The sequence below is a fragment of the Dunckerocampus dactyliophorus genome, chromosome 15 (assembly GCF_027744805.1).
Source record: "Dunckerocampus dactyliophorus isolate RoL2022-P2 chromosome 15, RoL_Ddac_1.1, whole genome shotgun sequence".
In the NCBI taxonomy this organism is placed as follows: domain Eukaryota; kingdom Metazoa; phylum Chordata; class Actinopteri; order Syngnathiformes; family Syngnathidae; genus Dunckerocampus; species Dunckerocampus dactyliophorus.
The window spans coordinates 8451191-8468879 of record NC_072833.1 but is presented as its reverse complement, the minus strand read 5'-3'; the positions used below and the strand labels follow the sequence as shown (position 1 = coordinate 8468879).

Sequence of the window (17689 nt, the reverse complement as noted above, 5' to 3'; positions counted from 1 at the left end):
AATGCTGCAAATAGACCCATATTTCAAGCCCTATGAAATCTGCTTCATTTTTTTCCCCCCAAATTCCATTTAAATTCTTTAAAATTTCATTTTTACCTTTTGTACTTATTTCACCAGCACAGAATGTGTACTAATGGAATGTCATCCTCTGCGCACATTGCTCCAACATCCTCAACAAACAATAATGCACGAGCATGTGGTTAAGGAAGACGTATGCAATTCCAATTGCGTTATTTATGTAAGATATTTTTTATGGCACCCTTATTTTGTTTTCACAATTAGAAAGGATGTGGTGAACAGCGCTCTTATTTTGAAGACCGGAAGTCAGTTGTGTGTGTTGAGAATGTCTGCTGACGGTTAAGACGAGCTGGGTGCAAGAACGGACATGCCTCTCGTCCTTATTCCGCTTAGAATTTGCACGTCAGCGGGCATCGTGCGTTACGTTAACAAGCAGTAAAACACAACACCGTGTAAACGCACACAAAACAGCCGCACTACCATGCTCTACTGAACTAAGCTAACCCAGCTAGCTTACATTCACGCTACGTAAGAGGAGTTTTCCCATGAAATTACAGTGGTGTTTCAGGTGACCGTTTCGACGGGAGGGGGTGTGTTAGTGTTTGTGTTGAGATTCCGCTACGATTGAGCGGTCCGCCCGGAAAATTCTTCCCCACACAAACGTTCCTTCTCCTCAAGATGACAACATTTCATTCACATTATGTCTATTTCCACGAGATAACACTTTTAACAGTAGATTTTGTTTTTTTTGGCCAATTCTGCGATTCCGCACATGATCCCTTTAACACGTAAATCATAGGGCCCTACTCAGTGGCGCATTTAAACCCGATTACTCACCACCGACAGGGGCTCGCTCTTTTCTGTTACAGATAATGATTTTTTTGCCATCACGTGGGAGTTTCCCGTGTGTTGCTGCTTCATATGCGCGATGAGGTTGGTCTTATTAAACTTCCCCAGTTCTGTGCCACCACGGGAAACTTTTTTTTTTTGCACACAGCTGCAACATCTTTTTATTGTCACACATGACATCATTCCTGCTCCTTGCTACTTTGTTAGCACATGCTGTTGCTGTGATCACGTGGGCTCCATCCGGTCTTGGATACATGTGCTGGGGCGGAGTCTGGAATCGACTGCCTATATCGGAACGCCAGCAGTGGAGATTAGAGATGCAGGCTGATATATCCAATCTCAATATTGGATCGGGACATCACTAGTTAGTGTAGAATAAGGTCGTCCAAACCTTTCCCACCGAGGCATACCGAAAACTTGGAAGGATGCGAGTCACTTTGATACATTTCGTACTTATAGATGTTAAGACCAATCCAATGTAGGTCAATATATGCAAGCTATCTGAACAAAACATCAACATCTTAGCTTTGTTTTCTTGGTGACAAAGCAAATTGGCGTCAGAGGGGCGTCGACATAAACGAGCCCCACTGTATAACATACGTGCATAAACACATACGTGGTCGGGTACTGCATAAGAACAAAAAATATTACCACCGTCCGAATATATGCGCATTGTTATCAGTTTCAAGGCCTTGCTGGTCAGTATGCAGCGTGCGCTCATCGCAACCCGCAGCCCAAAGTAGGGTTAACGTTACCACAGCAACTGACCAAACACAAAGCCATTCGAGTAGCTGACGGGTGAGCAGCCAGCACACACAAGCGTGAAGTGTACCACAGTCCCTCTGTCCCCCCTATGAAAGGCAGATTGTGGGGGTTATTTCAGGAGGGCCTGAAAGGCTGCAGCCCTGCTCTGGAGGCAATGGAGGAAGTGGCTGCCCACAGGCAGGCACTGTTGGCAGCATCTCACTCACACACACACACGCACACACGTCTCTCCATTCTTATTTGCTTCATCTAACTAAATCCATAAGAGGTGTTTCCCCTCTGACAATTATTAAGCATCATGTAGATCTTCGCTCGTTATTCATGCTTGACGAAACCAAGCGCGCGCGTGACCTAAATTAGTCACTGCTTTGCAAAGTTCACGGATAGCCATCCGTAATACAACAGCCAACATCCAAATTTGACTGCTTCACTACGTCACGGGAAGCACAAAAAAAACATCCTGAACCCCTTCCACCGCTACACTGTCACAAGATTTACTTGCGTTCTTCAGAGTGGCACAATACTTGCGATATATTACATCACTCCAGACAATATGACTTTTGCATGATCTGTCACATGAATGAACAAAAACAAACAACAAATGCATTTTATAGACAGATAGACAACCTAATTTCCCGCCTGTATGTATTAATTACATTGAAGAAGTCAATGTAAAGGCTGTATTGGGTGGTCTATACGTCTGTGTGCATGTTTCATTTATACCAGTTTGTTGGGCCTTAGGATATTCTCAACAACAACAAAAACAATTGATATTATACTCATTTGTTTTGTCCCCAAAAACACCATGATAAGATGTGGATGTTTTGCTCAGATTTATTCAAATAGCCTAGCACATATATACATAAACGGGTTTGACATCCCTTTTTGTCAGTGCATCTCGGACTGGTTGACTGACGTCGACAAAAGCGATAATCGAAACCGGAGCTAGCCATTGCTTGCACATTTACTTGTGACTTTGGCCTGAGACATTGGCTTGGTTTTAGCATCTTCAAAGTTTAAAATGTAGAAAAACGATGACCCAGCTCACAAATATGGCTTTACTGGCGCATGTGCATGCATGTATTTCTAATGCGTGTCCCTTCTCTGGCTTTCAGACACACAGAGGGTCAATCTGTATTCTCCCTTTCAACAAAAGTCTCCAAGGTTCTCTCCCCATTTCCTGTTTGGGTCTTGGATTGTGCGCGCGATTGGCTGCCGGCTCCTCGGCGCAGTGGAGGAACCGCTGTCAAAACACAGTGACAAGCCACGGTGCTTCTCAGGGGACCCTTGCTATGAGAACCACACCCCGGCAACGATGGACACGATCCAGCGCACAGGCACCATCTTGGCTCAAAGTAAGATGAACTGATGGCAAAAGCAATGTGAGTAAAGTGACACCTTAGAAACAAGGTAAAGCTCCACTCGTTCGTTTTCCATCGCACGCAGGTTTTCTTGCATGAGGTGACACACTCAATAGTCACATGAGCGGCGATGACGTAAGCCTTGACTACCCGTCACTGCCCCGGCCTGCAAAACATTCCTCTGCCTTGAGTGACAACTAGCAGTCACATGCACACACACTAACATGCACGCACACACACACACACACACACACACACAGGCAGGATGCATGAAATATTTAGACACAGGAGGAAACGCTGCTGTGCTGCAGAATTCCTGGTATTCTTAGGATTGAGAACTTGGTTATTCTTAGTTTGTAGCTATTTACACACAGCTGAGAAATACTGTACAAGAATAATGCATAATCAAGTAAACAAACGTGTACAAAGCCTCACATAGTGGCTCTGGAGTGCTTCTTCATCCACGAGGTGTACAACCTTCAGTGTACACATTTTTTTCCCAAACAATAAATTGTATCTATTATAATATGTATAATAAGAGGGGTGCACCCGTTACAATTTTCAGACTTATCACTGATCTTTAAAAAAAGCCTGACCTACTGATTCCGATTTGGGCCGATACCGTTTGTTTTTTTTGAATGACTGACAGCATACACCTTCAATGTTCCAATCTTATTTTGCTGAAAAACATTGAACAATACACGTGAAACAATACAAACTTGTTGTTTCAACTGCACATGAGGCAGTTCTCTCAAATAGAAATGAAAAGTTTAGAGCATTGCTGTCCAAACTGCTGAATGGTATCCGTTCCTTCTTTTATTCTTCACATTTTAAAAACAAACAAAACTTGTAGACTGGGTTACACTGCAGACCTGATTTGAGCCTCTTACCAAAAATAAAGTGCGCAGTGACCTAAAATGGCTGGTCGCCCAGTGCCACGACCGCCATCATTTTCCTTAAAGTGGCTTTGCTCTTTTCACTGTTCATACGCGCTAACAGTGTGCCACTGCCTGGCTCTTTGCTCTTTCGCTCGACTGCTAGCTGTCAGTCTGGCAGAGCAAAAGTGGACTGACTTTCACACCTTTGCGGAGGTAGATCAGTTCTCCGAAAACAAGGAAATCGGCCCGGATCAATCGGATCGGTGCGTGCTTGTATTATAAAACATGGTACATTTTAACATTCCTCATTTAGTGGCTTATTAACTCAACTGCAGAGAGTGCCACGCATTTATTCAGGGTAAAGCGTTGATTACTTTTACAGTTTTCCAACCCGTAATTCCATTCAGGCGAAAGCATCGCGCTTTTGCGCTGAAATGCCTTGCCCTGCCTACAGGGGCACTTCAGCTTTGCAGATGCCATGTCAACAGTGTGCAGTAGTCGACTGTCACACATGGTGATTCCAGTCAAAGTGCAGCTAATTATAATAAATACAGTAAGCCATTATAAGACAACATGGGGGCTTCTGTGAGCAATTCACAGTTATAATAATGAGTTGCTATCAATCAATCGGATGCTGACAATAACGGAACTACGGAGGTACTGAAATGAGGACTGAAATGTTCAGCACATCATAGCCTCACTGAGAAACATTAGCATGAAAGTTACTGTCAACAACGTGGCAAACCCAACAATCATCATCGCGTTTGTGTTTACAAGGCACGGGTGTAGTGGTTCATTAAAACCCTTACGCACCCTACAAGTCTGGCTTCCAGATGATTTTAAAAGGCCTGCTCACCGTTCCACATTGCATTCGGGCCCGATTCAACAGGAAGGGGAGTTTCTGCAGCGTGTGCATTGTCCACGTAACGACATCCTGTATTAACCCCCTTCACGGGTAAAATGCAACATTCTGAAAGTGCACCCATGCATGCAGAAACCTATGTTTAAAGCTTTTTAGCAATTTGCCTACTATGAATAAATCATAGGCGGGTCCACTCTAAATGAAAGACTACCACGTTGCAAGCTGCACAGTGGGATAGGCGGGTTGAATATTTCATGATTAAACGAGCCATTATACTGCACAAATCTAGGCCAAGGCTCAGGGTCCAGAGAGGGGGGGCTCAGATAACGGTCCCAACAACACAAGGCTTCAGAGAAGGGGGGCAAATCCATCTGGGTTAATCCACACAAAAAACACACAACAATCAGCAACCGTTTCAATTGCAGTTAATTGCAAAAAAACATCCACACATCTGACAACCCCCCCAAAAAGGTGCTCAGATATGTGCATGCCACCAAAACACTGACAAGTCCACAAAACGCAAACTGCAAGTCCAGGTAGTTGAGTAATGCAAAAATACGACTAAGTGAGGATAAAGCTAAAACAGGTGAATAAATCCGTCCAAAACAGCCTGTCCCCTGCAGAATTAGCCGGCTAACATTAGCTCTTACTTAGCTTAAGTTTAGTGTCAACACTGTGAGTTAGAGCTCGCTGGTAGCTAAACTGGTGGCATTTTGCATTAGACCCTACTAAAGATGCAAAACAGCAAGGTTGCCGTCTAAGTACACTAATCCCAAGCAGCAAGTGGGAGTCCTCGGTGTAGAGTTGACGCCGACAGCCAGCCACCACTCACTCGAGTCGGTCAGCTGTGATTGGCTTCCCGGCCGCATCCCCGCCTACTGTTTACCCGAAGCTAACAACAGGCCGCTAAGGCTAGCAGCTAGCAGGCTAACTCCAGCACCCACCTCGCTTGTCGAGGTCGTAACCGACCACTACAAAGTAGTCAGCGAGCCGGGCCATTTTGGGACTTCACGGCAACAGGCCTCTCTCGCGTAATCCTCTGCTTTCGGCGCCGTCAATAGTCCATTTACGTCCTGCCGGCGATGGATACATGATGGGCGGCAGTAGCATCCTTCCAGCTGTACGCCGCCGCCATACTGTCAGCCTGCCTGACAGCGGAGAGCCGCGAGTCTGCGCAGTTGAGACTTCCAGGGAGGGGCCGCATGCATAAAGATGGTCCTGGGGCTACTACACTACAAAGATCACTGGTATTCAAAATGCGGCCCGTGGCTCAATTTTGGCTTTCAGCTCGTTTTTTTATTGGCATTCCGCATATTTTTAATATAATTTGTAAAAAAAAATAAAATAAAAAGCCCCAAAAACATTAAAACAGTTTGCATCAGAACATTGCCAAATATGATGCGTGTAAAAATTTGATTACAAATGGAAAACATATGTCACTGACATAACTGACCCATCTCAGGGCTAAATAATAAGAATAAAAAGAAAGTACTTTCAATATTAAGTATTTTATGAAAATGATTGGTAATCTACCACCTGGTTACACCAATGTGGTATACTGTGTACTGTATAGGATACTCCCAATTGTAAAAGATAAACAGCACCTCAGTTAGGCGAGATGAGGTAGCGGATGACACTTTGACATGATGACATAGTGTCGCCTGAGATAGGCAGATAAAGTGTGAATGGACTGAGAGGAAGGCCTGATGACCTGCATCCGCACGACATGTCCTTGGCTGCACGCTTGCTTCCTGCGCTGTAACCCTTCACCTCCGGTCCTTATCACTTTCTAGATAAAATGAGCCTGACAAGTTGTGTGTTTTTTTTCTTTAGGTTTGTTTTCCTGACAGCAGGGTTGGGTGATATTGCACATTTTGATATTGATCCGATACCAAGTAAGTAAGCCAGTCAGCAGTAAGCCGATCAATACTGCTCCCAACACTTTTTACTTGACAACGTTCAAGATCATGGGAATGATTTTGTGATTTTTGCCTTTAATTTGTTGATCCTGATTATAATCATTGAAATCCTTTTGGCTTTTTGCCACCAAAGCTGTCCTGTGTCCAAGAACGAGTTTGTAAACAATACAACAATGTCAACAATGTAACGATATGGACAACGCATCGAGGAAAAGGCTTCTTGAGACGTCATCTGTACTTCTGTGAAGAAGGTGTCGGACGTTTCGCTCCTCATCCGAAGAGCTTCGTCAGCGAACTAATAAGTGCTGGTAGCTTAGGCCTTAAATACAGTAAGAGTGGGTGGAATTGGTGTGCCAACACCCTCCTCCTATTGGTTCCTTACACTAAGCCTGGGCGGAGTAGTGGTATAATCCTATCCTGCTATTAACACCTCCGATAAAAGGGAAGTGTCGCTCCCTGAGTTGGGTATGAACGACTCTGATACTGGCTCGTTAGCATCTATTGTTCTGGCTTGGCCCTGGCTTCACCTCATTTGCAAGACTAAGAGCTGTGGGTTTTGGTCTCAGGAACCTGCTGAACACAGGGTCCAAATTAAACCTCATGACGCAACAACAAAAAACACAGAAGTTTGTGAAAATAAACATTAACATTAATATTGATCTGAAACTACCCGGTATCGATGCAATCAATATTTGGCTCAATCCACCCATCTCTACTATCCTAAACAACAATATGAACTATCTAACAATATGATCAACAAAACCAAACAAAAAAACGGATGTTTGTGAAAACAAACAGATGAGAACAGAAAAATATCAATCTCATCGTGCTAGTATCGATCTAATACTGATACTTTCCTTGGTATAGATACAGTTGATATGTGGCTAGACCCACCCACCCCCTACCCTCCAGTCTCTCACACAATTGCCTGGGGGCAGCACAGCAGACAACCAAAACCATGTTATCATCAGGAGATTAGCAGCCAGCTAGTGAATACTATTTTCAGGGAGTCGCCTTTTGATATTCAGTCTAACTCAACCTTGAGCCACACTTGACTGCCAAAGAGACAGAGAAAACGATGAGAGCAGAACAGGGTGCGTGCACATGCAGTGATGAAGTTAACGTCTAAGAATAAAGTGAAAGACATCCCCAAAAGGTCACTACCATGTCTCTGATGCAATGATATTCACTCATGTAGACCAAACAGAGCACAAAACTGTGTTCTGCAGGATGCGACAAACTTACTGCAGACAAACCGATTGGCAGGAAGCGGTTTGTCGGTCTCTTGCGCGCTGCATCCAAGCATCACGTTTCCGTTCAAATTAAGCCAGGCATAGCAACCAAATGGGGGCATGATTTGCATTAGAGCCTTTTCCATTACGGTAGAACCCACTTAACTCAGTTCCACTTCCACTGTGTTTTGTTTAAAGTTGTCCTTAGTGGTTGGCTATGGCCTATTATTAGTAAAAAAAAATATCGAAAGACAAGTCATATATAGTAATCTGGTCACTAGGTGTCAGTAATGTTACACTGATGGCACATTAACTTACATCACATGACCTTAACTTGTAGTGCACATGGAGTCCATGGATGGACTCCAACATCCATCCATTCATCCATCCATCCATGAGATAGTGAATAAAGTTCTCCTCCCATTCTGTGTGGAAGTGGTATGTTTTTGGCTTCTAACTTTGTCCTTCTTACCCACTTAGTTTCAAACCCTTTCTTAAGTTTACAATAAGTAAATTTGAGACTAACTAGTTAGCTCGGTAGCTTGCTGTGCTTCAAGGAGTGGCTGTCTCTTATGTCCGCGCAGAGATCCCATAGCCTGTGCGTAAGAGTTGCACAATGTGGTGTAAACAAAGCCAGCAGTCGTGCATAACGTGAGTTATGTTATGTCCCATTATCACTTATCATGTCTACTATATTATAATACTATTAATATAAAGGTGACTATAGGGGTTTTATTTCATGTCTACAGGACTCTAATAATGTTAAAACCCATTTTTATAAGGTCATAAACGGGTTTTCTATGCCATAATAACAAAAATATTCAATTTATTACTATTGATTTCTACTTCACTTACAACTCACTTATCGCGGCCAGGTCTACAACCAATTAACAGCGATAAATGAGGGATGCTAAAGTCGATGTCAACATACAAGGTCGACCGCTTTTGTTCATTTCTATGAAAAATGGGTCAGTTTATGTCAACATGTGTTTTCGTGTTGTTAACGTCATCATTATCACTAAGCAGCGTGAAATGACAACTTCTGTCTAGTTACACAGCATTAAACCGTGCAGACAGTAACAACCTGTTCAGTGCAAAACAAGCTTCAAAATAAAAGTATAGAAGTATAATCCACGGCAACTAAAAAAGTGCACCCGTTCCATTTTTTTTTAAAATTTTGAGTCACCGGAAGAAAGATTTAAAGCTTTATTGTTGTTGTAGTCAAAACATATAGTCGTCCTTTGCAATATCAGAATTCGATTATTGCTCACTCGCTCTATTGCGGGTTTTCAAAAATTAATTAATTAATAAATGATTAATTGCAATTCAATTCATAAATTATTGTTTTATGGTTGACTATGCCGTATTATTAGTCCAAACATATTGAAAGACAAAAGTGTATGATGTATTCTGGCCACTGGACGTCAGTAATGATCCATTATTGAGACATGACATGAGAATAAAGTCACACTGCCCGAGTCACATGATTCTCTTCTCATTCCATATGGAAGTGGTAAGTTTTTGGCTTCTTTGTTCTTCTTCCCCACTCTGTTTTCAACCCTTTCTTAAGTTTAGAATACAGTAAATAAATTGGAGGCTAAGTAGTTAGCTCGCTAGCTTGCTCATGGTTAAAGCCATTTTTTTACACCGTGTGAACGCAGTTACAGGCCGGGCCTGGCCCTTTAAAAAGAATTGCATTGTGGGAATTTGAGTGTTGTAGTTCTGTGCTTTGGCACAGGCAGCTGTGTCTCTCTATTCTCTCTCTTCTCTCTGCACCGCCCATTGTCTTCTGCGTCCTGATTGGCTGTAGCGACTGTCAGTCAGTCTCCTTCCTGCTGTCTCTTGTTGTGGTCATGGCTACCAAACTAGCTAACTGTGTGAGCTGCGTGCTAACCGCCAATACGGTAAGAGAAGAAACAGAAGAAGCTAACTGTGTGAGGAAAACCAAAATAAAAAAAGTCCTTTATTATCTATCATTCTCCTTATGTCTCTTGTGAAAGTCACAAGTAAATGTTGATGGCAGTCAGTGAGTCCGAGGGGCGTCGACAAGTGACGTGCATTGTCTGATACAAGAGGCTAATATTTTGACACTCTCGTGTAGCTAACTCAGCACTGCGGTATGCTGTGGGTTTGTGTACAGTAAACGTCTGTAAGTCTTGATGTGTGACAATGTTTGTTTTTACCATAACATGCAGGGAAAAAAATAAGGGGCCACTCTGACTTCTTTTTGCTTTGTTGCTTAGAGCACATATGCGATAAACAACTCTGAGCGCTAATGCTCTGACTACAACAATCAGGAAGCTATTCATTTTTATGTGGCCTGAGGAGTGTGGAACATGCAAACACAATACTGTATGTACATTAAATGCATGTTACTTACGATTCTCAAAAGACGGTAACATCCTTTGGTGAAGCATGTACGCTATCATGGTGAGTATCGACATGGTGCATCAAGCTTTTGAACATTCTAACTGTCATACAAGTGTAAAAAGAAGTTAAAGCTCAAATACAATAAAATACTCGGCCTTCCATGACTCATGTACACTATAATAGTGTATAACGAAGTGGAGAATAGCATTTTTTAACATTCTTAACTATAATACACGTGTAAAAAGAAGCTAACCTCATGTATAAAGCAAAAATAGATTAAAACACTCACCCTTTGATGATGCCTATACGCCATACTGGCGTGGGGCTTCTTAAGTCTCACTGGCCTACAAGTGTAAAAAGAAGCTAACCGCTGTGCATGAAGCTAAAATGAAATAAAATACTCACCCCCTAATGATACATGATTGACATGTAACGTATAACGACGCATCCAGGATCTTAACAATGTTGTGTCTGGGAGGTTAGTCTCTTCTGAGACACATCTCCGGTGTCGCTTTCGTTCTTCTTTTTTTGAATTTACTGCTAGTGTCGGCCGTATCGTGCTGAGCAGACAGCACACTGATACTATGTCGTGATATGTCCAGTTCTATGGCCATCATCGCAGTTTTCTTCTGTGCCATCACTGGTAGATTTCTGGGGTGGCGCCACAAAAAAAACACACACATATACAAGAGTCAAAGAAAATCAAAACACAGGAAAAAAACAACATCAAAAAATGAGGGGAAATAGAACAAAAAGGCTGAAATAATACAGTACATCTCCCACTTCAGCTTTTGCTCCGCAGCAATTTTCTTGAACTGCTTTAAACTGTAAATAATTAGTATTGTTATGGTAACTTAAATAGAAAGTGGTTTGATGGCGTTATCTGCAGAGGGGAAAAGAGCGCTGCATTTATGAATCGAGCTGAGGGCACTGTCTCACAAGTCAATTCAGTCAGCATTTTCCAGCAGAAAGATGCTTTGACAAGATGTGATGTTGTGTAACTGCACGTTTTGTAAGTACAACAATGTTTCTTAATGTGTTAAACTGAATTTAACATGCATTTCATAAATGTGAGGGGCATATTATAGGGTTTAATTGGTTCCAGACCTGATAAGTGAATTTCCTTCTTAATAAATGGAATATTTTGGTTGTTATGCCATAGAAAACCTAATTACCATCTTCTAAGTATGATTTTAAACATTATTAGAGCCCTGTAGACATGAAATAACACGCCTATAGTCACTTTATACTCGTATTACCTAATATACTAGACACGATAAGCGATAATAAGACATAATAATTCACATTACGCACTACTGCTGGCTTTGTTTACACCACATTCGTGCAACTCTTACGCGCAGGCTACAGGATCTCTGCAGGGACGTAAGAGACAGACGCCGCTTTATGCAAAGGAAGCGACCGAGCTGACTAGTTAGCCTCTAATTTATTTATTATAGAAATGGTTTGAAACTGAGTGGGGAAGAATGACAGACTAAGAAGCCAGAAATGTACCACTTCCACACGGAATCGGAGGAGAACTTATTTCACTGTATCCATGACTGACTCCATGTGCAGTGCAAGGTAAGGTAATGTAATGTAAGGTAATATCTCATCAGTGTAACATCGGTGACACTTGGTGACCAGAAGATGTCTTTTGACTAATAATCGGCCATAGTCAACCACGAAACAGCGGCCATTTATTAATTTATACATTTTTGAAAAACCACGATAGTGTGAGGGAGCGACGTTCGAATCACGATGTGGCGAGGTACTGTAAACAAAACAAAAAATCAGCAAATGTTAAAAAATGACACAATGTAAACAGAAAAAGCTGAAATGTTGATATTAATCATGAATAACACAAAGCTTTGTCTTGAAATAAATAGATATATTAATAACATGTCGGTTTATTTTTTGCATTTGTACATGTTTTCAAAAAATCGATACAAATTGATTTTTCAGTTTGCATTCCTCAGTGGGAAAAGTTTGGACACACCCTGGTTTAAGAGTATTAAAAATATCCATGATCCAGCATTCATGAGGGTTATGATCCAAGACACCTCACGAATGGCAAAAAAGGTGCCTAATAATAATATATATAACATATAATATAATAATAATAGCGAGGATCTACTGTAATACGTTTTGTCACCTACAGTATATGTAACGTCTTAGCATATCTACATGGGTTGATTTTAGCCTGTTTACAAAGTAAAAACGATCAAAATCCTTAGATTTTTCATTATACAGTATACACCCCTGCTTTCGATGCTCACTGCGCTGACAATTCTTCAATGACAATAAGTGATACTTACTTTGTATTTTCATGGGAAGCAGCTAAAATAAGATTGGCTTCACTAGGGGGCAGCAGGTTTTAGCTTACCACGCTGTGGATGCTGGTGTCAATTCTGTGGCACTGTCATGTAAAGGCACACTACTTTTGTTTGACTTTTTACTTTATGATACAAAAATGCGGTTGAAGCAAGCCAGACAACATCTTAGGTAACTGCAAAGAGTAGTTAGTACAGTACATGTATAAAGGTGAGAGACGTGAGTCTGTTTAACTGCAGTGATTCTTTGTTGTTTTCTGTCATGCCCCCACTGGGGGACAAAAACGTGTTCGCGACCCCCCCCCCCCGATTTGAAATACTATTGAGGAACTGATAATATCTATTTATTATCTGTACTGTACAGACTGGACTCGAAACTGAAACCAGCGAAATGCAACAAAATGGAGAGCAGTGAAGCATACAAGCGTATTCGAGAGTTACATTGCACGCCGAGTAAGACAAATTCATACATGTTGGCAGATCTGCACTAATATTGAAAGTCTTCACTGCCTCTCAATCAACCCCGCCGACAGTTCACCACGCTCCCCGCCCCCCGGGGGGGGCCGCCGCACTGTTTGAGAAGCAGTGGTTTACTGCAACATCATGCGCAGCGAGGAAGGAACACTCAAGGGATAGGGCTCTGTTTACAATGCTGACACGAGTACTCCGCTCAAAAACAACGGAAGCATTCATCCCCGGGGAACCACAAGTTCTGCAGGTGTTGCCACTTGAGATCATAAATTTGTTTGCATCCTAAACCTCCCTCCGGTTGAAGCCAGGACACTTCAGCGTAGATACGAGTGTTTATCTGAGGAAAACACTGATTCCTACACGTGTTGACGATGTTTAGCACGCACAAAAATGAAGATTCCATTGCTCAAGCATGCTTTCAATTGAGTACAAATGGTGGTGGCAGATCTTATACCAAAAACAATACACTGTCTATGAGCATTCAGCATTGTACTGTGAGAATCACTACCAAAGATAGCATCGCACGAGTACGAGTGTGATGAAATCAATATTATTCAATTCTTTTCTGTTTTTTTTTTATATGAAAATAAAAATATTTATACATTGTTTACAAACTAAGGGAATATGTTTTTGGACACAAGAGGGCTTTGGGCAAAAAAAGCAAAAGATTTGGATGACAGCCAACTGTAGTTTTTGCTTTAATTTTTTCATTATTTTTCATTATTGGCTTAATTTTGCTCAAACAATTGTGCTGGAATATTATTTTGTAACATTGTCTGATATTTTTATATTCATAAATTGTTCACAAATCAATTTGTTCATCAAAAAGTTTTTTTTGTTTGCCTAAAATCTTTGTCCTGTGTTTTATTCTGATATAATCTACAAATTTAAGGCAAAATTGCAAAATCACTCCATGATGTCAATACTGGTATTGGCAATACTCGCCGTGTATTTACTTTATATCGGATACATACCAAGTATCCAAACGCAGTCGACCTCGACTTAAACGGGCACATACTTTTTAGTAAAAAGAAGAACACGATGGGCCGAGACCTGATGAGTTGACGGGTTGTCGACATAAACAGGGTTCCACTGTATTAAAGCACAATGACTATGCTTCAGAGAAAATGACTCTCCAGGCCTATAGGGGGAGTATTTTGATACTGTACTAACAATCTGGTTAGAATCCATCCATCCATCTTCTATGCCGCTTATCCTCACTAGGGTCGCGGGTATGCTGACTTGGGGCGAGAGGCGGGGTACACCCTGGACTGGTCGCCAACCAATCGCAGGGCACATATAGACAAACAACCATTCACTCTAATAAAAGGTTTCACTTACAAACTACAAAACATTTTGTGTTATACTTTTCTGCCTAAATGAAGCATTTTCATGCATAAAAATGGCTAAATGAACCAAAACAGAAAACATAAGCCATAAGAAGACACATTCCAAAATGTGAATGTAGTATTCTACATTGGTCACTAGGTGTCAGTAATTGTTCGGTGAGACCACCACTGAAGCACCAGTACCAGACTTGATTTTAATTACTGTACCTCAAAACAGGCACAGTTGCAGCCTAACCCATGACAAGCTAAAACTCAACTCTGAACCCCCAACATCACTTCCTGTCCTCCACACTGAACACATTTACTGCGACACGCACAAGCACAAGTTTTATTTACTGTCTTATATTCTGTGATTGTATCTACTATATTAGGTAATATGAATGTAAAGGTGATATATGGGTGTTATTTCATTTCAAGAGGGCTCTAATAATGTTAAAAAAACGTATTTAGAAGATTGCAAACAAGGCATAGCAACAAAAATATTCCATTTATAAAGAAGGAATTCTACTTCGCGGAACCAATTAAGTGCGATGTGGCGAGGGATTACTGTACTTCTAATTTTCCACTGCTCTTAAACATTTTTTCAAGAGTGTATTAGCGTTATTAATGAATACGTACCTATGGGGTTGCTGATATGCTATTAAGATCAAATGTCAAGGGTCAGAGAAGTAACCGGCAAAGGGGAACAGTGCTTTAAAGCGTTTCGGCAACCTCAAAAGGATGTCCCTGTGTGACTCATTCAAAAACAACAGAGAAAACAGTACCCAATAATAAAGTATCCTCTTTGATCACACAAATACCGCTGCATACTTCTTGCTTTTCGGCTAGATTTAAACATCAAAAACCTTTTCTGTGCCGGCTCCACAGATCTCCCTCTAATGTGCGCTAATGGCCGCCTCACACAATAGCAGACACGACTGAGAGATCAAACCAGGCGGGAAGCCCTCTGTGTTCAGGATCCAGGACCGGTTCACTTGCTGCTGTCACACGCGCCAGGGAACTCTTACATAAACAGGTCAGAATCTTAAAAAGTGACCCGTTTCCACAGACAGGGCGATGACTCAACTGGTCAGTCGCATCAAATCACTAAGCAAGGTTCCGTAGAGAGATAAATACACATCTAAAGCAGTTTGATGCTGGAGAGGTGCAGCAGCTTGAGAAAAATAAAGAAAGAAATCATATTTCAACCCTTTGTAAGCTAACTTCAGTTACATCTTAAAAGCAACTGGATATCTAAAGCAGCAAATTTCATCAATAAATAAATCATTATTTGCGCATTGTATTAAGCATATATATATATTTAAATGTAATTTACATAATTTATCGAATATATAATAAAATAATACAAAATAAAAATATACTATAAAAAATATATACTTAATGTTACAAAAAATATGTTAATATTTCTAACATTCATTCATTCGTTTTTCCATTCCGCTTAATCCTCATTAGGGTTGCGGGGGTATGCTGGAGTCTATCCCAGCTGACATTGGGCGGGAGGTGAGGTACATCCTGGACTGGAGGCCACTCAATCGCAAAATATTTCTAACACCAAAATTATTATTAAAAAAATATATATATACTGTATACAGATATATAATTTATGCAATAATATAATAAAATACATTGAAATAATCCATCCATCCATTTTCTATACCGCTTCGTGGGGGCATGCTGGAGCCTATCCCAGCTGACTTTGGGCGACAGGCAGGGAGGGTACACCCTGGACTGGTCGCCAGCCAATCGCAGGGCACATATAGACAAACAACCATTCACACTCACATTCATACCTATGGACAATTTAGAGTCTCCAATTAACATGCATGTTTTTGGATTGTGGGAGGAAACCGGAGAACCCAGAGAAAACCCACGCACGCACGGGGAGAACATGCAAACAGAAATGCCCAAGGGAGAATCGAACCCAGGTCTTCTGGATCTCCGGACTGCTACTGTGTTGGCCAACATGCTAACCACTAGACCACCGTGCAGCCCACATTGAAATAATCCCAAATAAAATTAAAAAATAACAGATTTTCAATAACGCTAATATCGGCAGCTCAACATAATCAACTGTACGTAAGTTTGATCTGCTAAGATCTGTTAAGTTTGAGCTGGAGAGGCGCACCAGCTTGGGAACAATAAAGACAGAAATATATTTCTTTAAACCTGCGAAGCTAAGTTGAGCCACATCTTAAAGACAAATGGACACTTCAAAGTAGCAATTTTCAAACTCTGAGTTGGGAATGCGCAACTGCCTGGTAGACGTAAAGACCTCCAAAAACAGCCTGAACTGAGATAATATCTTATACGAACTGAAGCTAAAATCTCCGTCATTAAAGCCAAAACTTGGATTAGCGTGTCACAAGGAGGACATGATGCAGGATGGACTGGCTAATGGGAAAATACGTAGGAACATCAAAGGAATGCCTGGACAGAGCTGAGCTGAGTTGATAATAGCAAATGTGAGAAGTGGACAACGATCATTTACAAGACACTTTATTCCATACACTTGCATATGTTCATTTAAATACTGTTTCATGGCTTTCTCATGTTATTATTTGAATTGTTTGAGATGATTTGTAAGCTTCAATTCATCTGTGTCGCTGGTCGTGACTGTTTTTGTTACATTGATGCACAGTGCAACGTCATTCCAATACCAGGAAACGTTGAAAACTGCTGCTCTTCTTGGGAATGAGCGTTGCGTAACTGCATCTAGGATGAAAACATTTTAAAATGTCCAGTTGATCGGTGATGTTACATGGTGGGAATGAAGGCGTGTCTTGTTCACACTGTACAGTATCTTCTATTTGTCTTGACCCCTTGACTTTCCAGTAATGATAAGAAATAAGGGTGGCAATTAATCTGGAATACAAATTTTTAAAGGAAATATGTGTGCACATGATTTTATTGGGTACTCTTGGCATAGATATTAAGTTTTTGTAGATAATTATTACAAGTAATACTTTATGATAGAAGGTATACAATATTGTAGTCTTGATTTATATATGCAGTTTTTTTGTGTGTGCTAAGACGTGTGCAAACGACGAATCTTTTAATATTTCCAAAGCAACACAACATTTTATGATAAAATCCAATAAAATGCTAAAATTAGTAAGGTTTTTTTTCTCTTCGCAAAGGTAGAATCGTTTCAAATGTTTGATGATGACAATCTACACGGACATAACATTTATGTTATCAAATGAGTATGAGACGTTATGTATATTCTTAGAGTCCACAGCAAAACAGCACTTAATAAAGATGCTGTTGGGTGTGAAATAATAACAA

The 17689-nt window shown here is 41.0% G+C and overlaps 1 protein-coding gene across 5 annotated transcripts in view; it reads right to left on the bottom strand.

The window, feature by feature from the left end:
- Positions 1 to 5878, bottom strand: part of sbf1 (SET binding factor 1) — a 54149-nt gene extending 48271 nt beyond the window's left edge. For all 5 annotated transcript variants that reach the window (XM_054800115.1, XM_054800117.1, XM_054800116.1 and 2 more), the window contains exon 1: positions 5678 to 5878. In XM_054800115.1, coding sequence (XP_054656090.1) covers positions 5678 to 5732 — 55 coding nt within the window. In that variant the 5' untranslated portion in view covers positions 5733 to 5878. The remainder of the gene's footprint in view (positions 1 to 5677) is intronic.
- Between the last annotated feature and the right edge of the window lie 11811 nt (positions 5879 to 17689).